The 7,220-nt window shown below is 54.8% G+C and overlaps 1 protein-coding gene across 1 annotated transcript; it reads left to right on the top strand.

Annotated features, from left to right (window-relative positions):
• The first annotated feature begins 664 nt into the window (after nucleotides 1–664).
• Nucleotides 665–3,470, top strand: LOC136485337 (probable inactive receptor kinase At3g02880). The gene is made up of 3 exons (XM_066482249.1): nucleotides 665–1,974; nucleotides 2,063–2,470; nucleotides 2,562–3,470. The coding sequence occupies exons 1-3, from the start codon at nucleotides 1,050–1,052 to the stop codon at nucleotides 3,167–3,169; spliced, it is 1,941 nt and encodes a 646-aa protein (XP_066338346.1). The 5' UTR covers nucleotides 665–1,049; the 3' UTR covers nucleotides 3,170–3,470.
• The last annotated feature ends 3,750 nt before the right edge of the window (nucleotides 3,471–7,220 follow it).

The raw sequence follows: 7,220 nt of genomic DNA, 5'->3' as shown, positions 1-7,220 counted from the left end.
TTTGTATCTATATTTACAATAATAATAATATTAAAGAGCGAAGGGTTTCTTCCAACGTGTTTTTTATTCTCAAAGTACTTCTACGCCCTCTATGCCTCGTTGTGACCAGGACTTACTATCTGAACTCATACGTGTTAGAATAACTCGCATCCAGTGATAGTACGAAATCCGATTTCAATCAAAACATACTAATCCCATTGCAACGCACGAACATGTTTACTAATAGCAAAAAAAAAAAAATCCTACATACACATCATGTTGTGACTTGTGAGCAAACAACATCACAACATATTAACGTTGTATTGGTCCTAGCTATAGTCTAGGATAACTAACTTTAGATAAGTGTGCCAAGCTAAATTTTTTTATCAATACCAAAAGAAATCTCACCATGCTTTTTTTTACGCAATGACACTTCAAACTAAAAAAATATATTAATTAAATTTATTTGTCAATAAATAAGCTACATTTTATCAAACAAGCTCGAGATAAACAACATGTTCGCTTGCTCGTATACGATTGTGAATTATAAGCTGGAACAATATTTTTTTCTTACACCAAACCAGTCAGCAATAAGTAATCCACGATCGTTTACGACAAAAGGAACCTGCTGAAAATGTGACTAGCAATCAAACACCGCCGTGTATATATACTGATTCATAAAGAGTAAAGAGTACGTAGGTTGCGTCAGCTTCTCTGGTTTCAACCAATTCAGCACTCGGCCACTTCCAGTCTCAGCTCTTCTCCCACACTCCAGCTGCGTCCATCCGGATCGGTTGGCCCGTCGCTGCAGCCGCGACCGAACTGCCCAGACGTTCACGTCGAATCCACCAAAAAACCAGCACGCACCACTGCCGCCTACTACCACCGGCGTCCCTCCGTCTCCACGTATCTTATCATGGTTCTCTCTCCTGCCCACTGCCTCCCTTGCCTTGCACATCTCGGCAAGCATCCTCCTGCAAGGATCGATCTGTTTATCACCCTCATCGGCGAAAAAAATCGACTTCTTTTCATGCATGTTGCCTGCTTGACGCGAGTTTACCGAGGGCGCCATGAACGGGAGCAAGTGTGACAGACGCAAGTGGCGGCCATGGCGGTGGCTCGTCGCTTCGTGGGTTCTAGCGGTGATTCTGGAGCGGGGCGGCGCGGAGGTGACGGAGTTGGATCTGGAGGAGCGCCGGGACGAGCGGCGCGACCTGCTGGTGCTGGGCGACACGCTGCGGTCGGCGCTGGACCTGCACTCCAACTGGACGGGGCCTCCGTGCCACGGCGAGCGGAGCCGGTGGCACGGCGTGTCGTGCGACGGCGACGGGCGCGTGGTCGGCGTGGCGCTCGACGGCGCGCAGCTCACGGGCACGCTCCCGCGTGGCGCGCTCCGGGCCGTGTCGCGGCTCGAGGCGCTGTCCCTGCGCGGGAACGCGCTCCACGGCGCGCTCCCGGGGCTCGACGGGCTGTCGCGGCTCCGCGCCGTCGACCTGTCCAGCAACCGGTTCTCGGGGCCCATCCCGCGCGGGTACGCCACGTCGCTGCGGGAGCTCGCGCGGCTCGAGCTCCAGGACAACCTGCTCAGCGGCACCCTCCCGGCGTTCGAGCAGCACGGGCTCGTCGTCTTCAACGTGTCCTACAACTTCCTCCAGGGCGAGGTCCCCGGCACCCGCGCGCTGCGCCAGTTCCCCGCGAGCGCGTTCGACCACAACCTCAGGCTCTGTGGCGAGGTTGTGAACGCCGAGTGCCGGGAGGGCCCGACGTCGTCGTCCGGTGCTCCAGCGTATGGAAGCAGCAGCAGTCCGGTCGTGAGGCAGGCTGGCGACGGCGGTCGGGCGGCGGCACAGAAGCACTTGCGGTTCAGGCTGGCGGCGTGGAGCGTCGTGGCTATCTCCCTCTTCGCGGCGCTGGTGCCGTTCGCGGCTGTGTTCATCTTCCTGCACCACAAGAAGAGCCAGGAGGTCCGTCTCGGTGGCCGTGCCAGTGCTGCAGGTGACAATTCGGATCACTTCCAGACTCCTCTTTCCTCTGCGACGGCCTTCTTGTTTCTGACGGGGACTTGTCCTGTACAATGCGAAAGTGACGGCGGCGGAGGACATCAAGGACAAGGTGGAGGTGGAGCAAGGCCGAGGGAGCGGCAGCCGGAGCACGGAATCCGCCAATGGGGCCGAGCTGCAGTTCTTCCGAGCTGACGGGTCAGCCAGCTTCGACCTCGACGAGCTCTTCCGGTCCACGGCGGAGATGCTCGGCAAGGGGCGGTTGGGGATCACGTACCGGGTGACCCTCCAGGCCGGCCCCGTCGTCGTCGTGAAGCGGCTGCGCAACATGTCGCACGTGCCGCGCAGGGACTTCACGCACACCATGCAGCTCCTGGGCAAGCTCCGGCACGAGAACGTCGTCGACCTCGTCGCGTGTTTCTACTCCAAGGAGGAGAAGCTGGTCATGTACGAGCACGTTCCCGGGTGCAGCCTCTTCCAGCTCCTGCATGGTACGTCGTCTCGTCCGGACGCGTCCGTGTCGTGTCGGCTGAGATGATGATCACCATGGAAGCCTTTGCTTTGTTTGCGCGTGTTTCGCAGGAAACAGAGGCGAGGGGAGGACGCCGCTGCCGTGGCCGGCGCGGCTGTCGATAGCGCAGGGCATGGCGCGCGGGCTGGCGTACCTGCACAAGTCGCTGCCGTACTTCCACCGGCCGCCGCACGGCAACCTCAAGTCGTCCAACGTGCTCGTCTTCTTCTCGGCTCCCCATGGCAGACAGCAGAAGCAGGCGGTGCCGAAGCTGACGGACCACGGCTTCCACCCGTTGCTCCCGCACCACGCGCACCGGCTGGCGGCGGCCAAGTGCCCCGAGTTCGCGCGCCGCGGCGGCCGGCGGCTGTCGTCCCGCGCCGACGTGTACTGCCTCGGGCTGGTGCTGCTAGAGCTGGTGACGGGGAAGGTGCCCGTGGAGGAAGACGGCGACCTGGCGGAGTGGGCGCGGCTGGCGCTCAGCCACGAGTGGTCCACGGACATCCTCGACGTGGAGATCGTGGGCGACCGGGGACGCCACGGGGACATGCTCCGACTCACGGATGTCGCTCTCCTCTGCGCCGCCGTCGAGCCCGACAGGCGGCCCAAGGTGCAGGACATCGTCAGGATGATCGACGAGGTCGGCGGCGGCGACGGAACAGAGCTAGATCGTCGTTGAGCTCTACGACGATGCAGGGTGTGGGCTGGTCGACATGATCTTCTTGATTTGGAACTTATATGATTTGTATGCCATATAATCGTTTTGCTTTCAATTTTTTCTTTTTCAGTTGTAACATTGCAATCGAGCAGGAAGTACTGCGTCGATGCTCCCTGATCGATTTTCTCTGGTGCAATCAGAGAAAAGGACGTGAACTCGTGACGTTCATGTGTTAGCGCTGAAACTTATGCCCCGGTGAATCGGTGATTTGAGGCCCTATTCGAGGTGCATCTTTAATTTGGTGGGATGCTCACTATTTTTGTGCTTAGCTGGGGAGGAATGAGGTCCAGTGCGGTGCGCATTTTGCCTCCGATCAGAGACCCTTCCTACAGCTGCTGCGGCAAAAAAAGTAACCTATGTTGCGATCTAACTAGTGGGTGACGTTTGGATATTAGGATAAAGGGTGGGACAGGATAAGAGAAATGAATGAATGACTAAGATTAGGGCATGTTTGGCATGGCTCTGGCTTATGAAAAAACAGCTCTGGCTCTGGCTCCTATGGAAAAGCAGTTTTCTGGCTCTGGCTTATTTTGTACGAAAACATTTGCCAAAACAGTTTCTCCTAGCTTTTTAGAATATAAAGAAGATGTCAAATGTCCAAAATACCCTAATATTTTTTCTCTCTTTTCTTTTTCTTTTTTCTCTTCATTTTCCTTTTCTTTTTTCTTTCACTTTTTATTTATCTTTCTTTCTCCCCTTCTTTTCTTTTCCCCTCCTCTCTCCTTATCCAATCGGCCTCTCCCTCCTGGCCTTATCCTGGCAGGGCGCGCTGGCCGGAGCAGGATGCCGGCGGTGGAGCAGAGCTGGAGGCCGGCGGTGGGGCAAAGCTGGAGCCCGACGGGGCGGAGCAGGAGGCCGGTGGCGGGGCGGGGCAGGAGACCGGCGGCCGTGGTGGAGGAGACGGAGGCACGCGTGGAGGAGCAGGAGGCCGGTGGCGGGGCGGGGCAGGAGACCGGCGGCCGTGGTGGAGGAGACGGAGGCACGCGTGGAGGAGCAGGAGGCCGGCGGCGGGGGAGGAGGAGGCCGGCGGCGCAGGGAGGCGGCCGTTGGCGCGCGGGCGCCGGGGAGGAGAGCAGGCCCGGGGACAAGGATGGAAAAGCAACGCGCAGGTGAGGAAGAAGCCGGGGGAAGCCACATTTTTTGGCTTGCCCTCCCCTGTGTAAGCCACCAAACGGCTTCTCTCCGGCTTCTAGGCGCAAGCCGTTTTGCAGAGTGTCGTTTGGCACGGCTTCATCAAAAGCCGCTCGAGAAGCCGCTAGATGAGCCGTGCCAAAGAGGGCCTTAAACGAGGAGTGAAGAATCGATGGCTATAATACAGTACTAGCCACTACTGCCCGCGCTTCGCTGCGGGTGATGTGCTTGGTATAGGAAAAATTTAAAGAAATATGGCTCATATGTCTAATATGTTTTCTCATCGTGTTGGTACGGAAGGTTGGTCTCAGTATTGTAAACGAACATAGAGGCTGGTTGTCATTAGATGGTGCCTATTCTAGGCCAGCAAATTAATGACATGTTAGTGGAAAGAAGTATTTGATGGAGCTGGGCTCAAGCAACTAACACACTTAGATTTAAAGTACAACATTGGATAGGATTACATTATAGGTGGAAATAGCAAAAACTACAACACAAATACTTCTCCTAACGCGAGGGTTTACAGAAAAGTGAATTAGGATACACTCCCCTTAGGCAAAACTATAACACGCATCCAACAACTACGGACGACAACAACGACAAGAGTACAATACAGGAGGACAGCGACGAAAAGCACTACTACTACGGGTACAGCATCCCAAGGCAACTAATCTACCTTGGAACCACACATCTTTATTCCTGTGCTCGACGGATTCTTCTACCGCCCTGGCTATGGATCTGCATCTTCTCGTGGCAATGGCTGAGTGAGAGGAACCAAGGGTTCTGCTTCTAACACTTCCGAAGGTGGAGGTGCTGACGGTTCTACATCACCGGTTCTCCTTTCATGCGGGTGGATAGGGATCCCCTCCAAGATCGGGGCATCCTGCCTTTCATCAACCAGCGTCCTCCGCTTGGCCCTAGTGAACAGATAGGCCTCACCCAGCTGATGAACATGCCGATCTTCGGCCTCCTTCAGAGCTTCTGACATGGCAGTCTCCCGGCTCTCAGCAGCTGCAGCACTGGCATACGCTTCGGCGAGGTGCACCTGGAGCATCCGAGTGAAGATCTCGGCTTCTTTAGCGCGCCAGAGGCACGCCCTCAGCTTTCAAGGCTTGCCGGTCATACTGCTCATCCAGAGCAAGCAGGTACGTGGTCAAGTGCACTACGGTAGGACTATCTTCCTGCGCATCCCGCCCTTGCAAAGCCTCCATGCGAGCCCTCCATGCCCGTCGATTCCTATCCAAGGGTGGAAAGAACCTCATGGGGGTACGGGCAACGGGCTCTTCATAGAGCTACAAAGGTACCGCAAGGCTTTACGAGCCACAACCTGGTAGGTGTCGGTGAAACTAAACCCATTTGCGGTCACACTCCAGGCTTCGGTGATGTCGGGGAACTCTTCACTCTTCCCAATGTAGACGGTAACCTCACACCGATCGGTGCCATGCTTCTCATACTCACGACCCTCATACTCGGGACGATCTTTGACTCCGAGCTTTTGTAGGGTGGCATGCAGGATTCTAGGAAAACCCTCAACGTTCAGGCAAGTAACTACTAACCCAGGCTCCTGCCTATTTCTGGCGGTGGCTACAAAGAAGGGCTGAGCAAAAAGCTTGTTCAAAGGGAAAACCTAAGCGAGCTACCAATGGCTAAGCCAGGCTCTGCTTATAAAGGCGGAGCAGTCTGTGGTCCTGGCACGGTTCACCAGGGTTCCTGCGCGGGATCACTATGAACGAATCGACCGAATTCCGCGCGTTCGAGATGAGTGACGTGCGGTGCCACTATTGAGTAGTACGACTGCAGGGCAAGGGTCTGACAAGAGCGTAGAAAAGGGGTATGAGAAGACGTGGGTCACTACTGACGTGACTCACGGGCGAACGCGGAGCACAAAGCCACAGTGCAGACCTAACTCTGTAACAAGCACGAGTAGGCCATGCACACTACGACACGCGTGACACCTATGGATGGCGTATCTGCCAACAATATGGCACAATAATGCACAAACAGGCTATGCATTAATGCACATCCTATGCGTTCGAGGTGAGCGATGTCCGAGGCCATTAATGACTAATACGGCTGTAAGCCAAGGTTCCGACAAGAGCCCAAAAAGAGTGCGGGGAGACTTGGGTCATGGTAGGCGTAACCGCAGGCGACGCAAAGCACAAAGCCACAAGGAACGAGTGCCTCTGCAAGTATGGATGCAGATGCAATTATGGTAGCTGTAGTAATGGCAACCAACCCAAACCACCGACCATCTCGGGAGCAACGTGCACACAACCCAAGCCGTGTCTTAGATGCATGGATGCATGTGTAAGTACAAATGGCCCTGCATGGTCGGTGAATCGTTTTTATCTGATGGTAAGGAGGAGAGGCATTAAATGTGTCCACCTGCCTGATTTGTTTTTATCTGATGGTAACATGAAGAAGAGGCATCAAATGTGTTCACCTGCTGTCGACCCACCCTGCGTAGGTGAAGATGTCCAGTGCTTTCAAACTTACTTAGTGAATTTCTGGATACCTTAGGGAATGGCTTCGAACACTGCTCGTTTCGTGCGCGTAAATATCCTACCGCTTTCCTTTTATTGGTCTCCGCACCAGACTAAATAGTGGACTGCGCTAGGACCAATAACCGCTCCACCATTACAAAAGGCCAGTGGTGCTCAAAGGAAAAGCTAAGTAAGCTAAAGTGTGCCGAGTGATGGTACCAATGGCTAAGCGAGGCTCTGCCAAATCCGCTGGTGCTATGATAAACTATATTCGGCAGATCTAAGTGGCTCCAGTATCACCAAAAAACAAATGGTGCTAATTCGGTACGTAGCCAAAGGTTTTAGGGGCACGTAGCCCAGCCGTACAAACAAAATGGTGCTTATTCAGCAAGCTAAGT

This window comes from Miscanthus floridulus, chromosome 1 (assembly GCF_019320115.1).
Source record: "Miscanthus floridulus cultivar M001 chromosome 1, ASM1932011v1, whole genome shotgun sequence".
NCBI lineage: Eukaryota > Viridiplantae > Streptophyta > Magnoliopsida > Poales > Poaceae > Miscanthus > Miscanthus floridulus.
The sequence above is the reverse complement of the archived record's forward strand: the minus strand, read 5'-3'. Positions and strand labels throughout refer to the sequence as shown.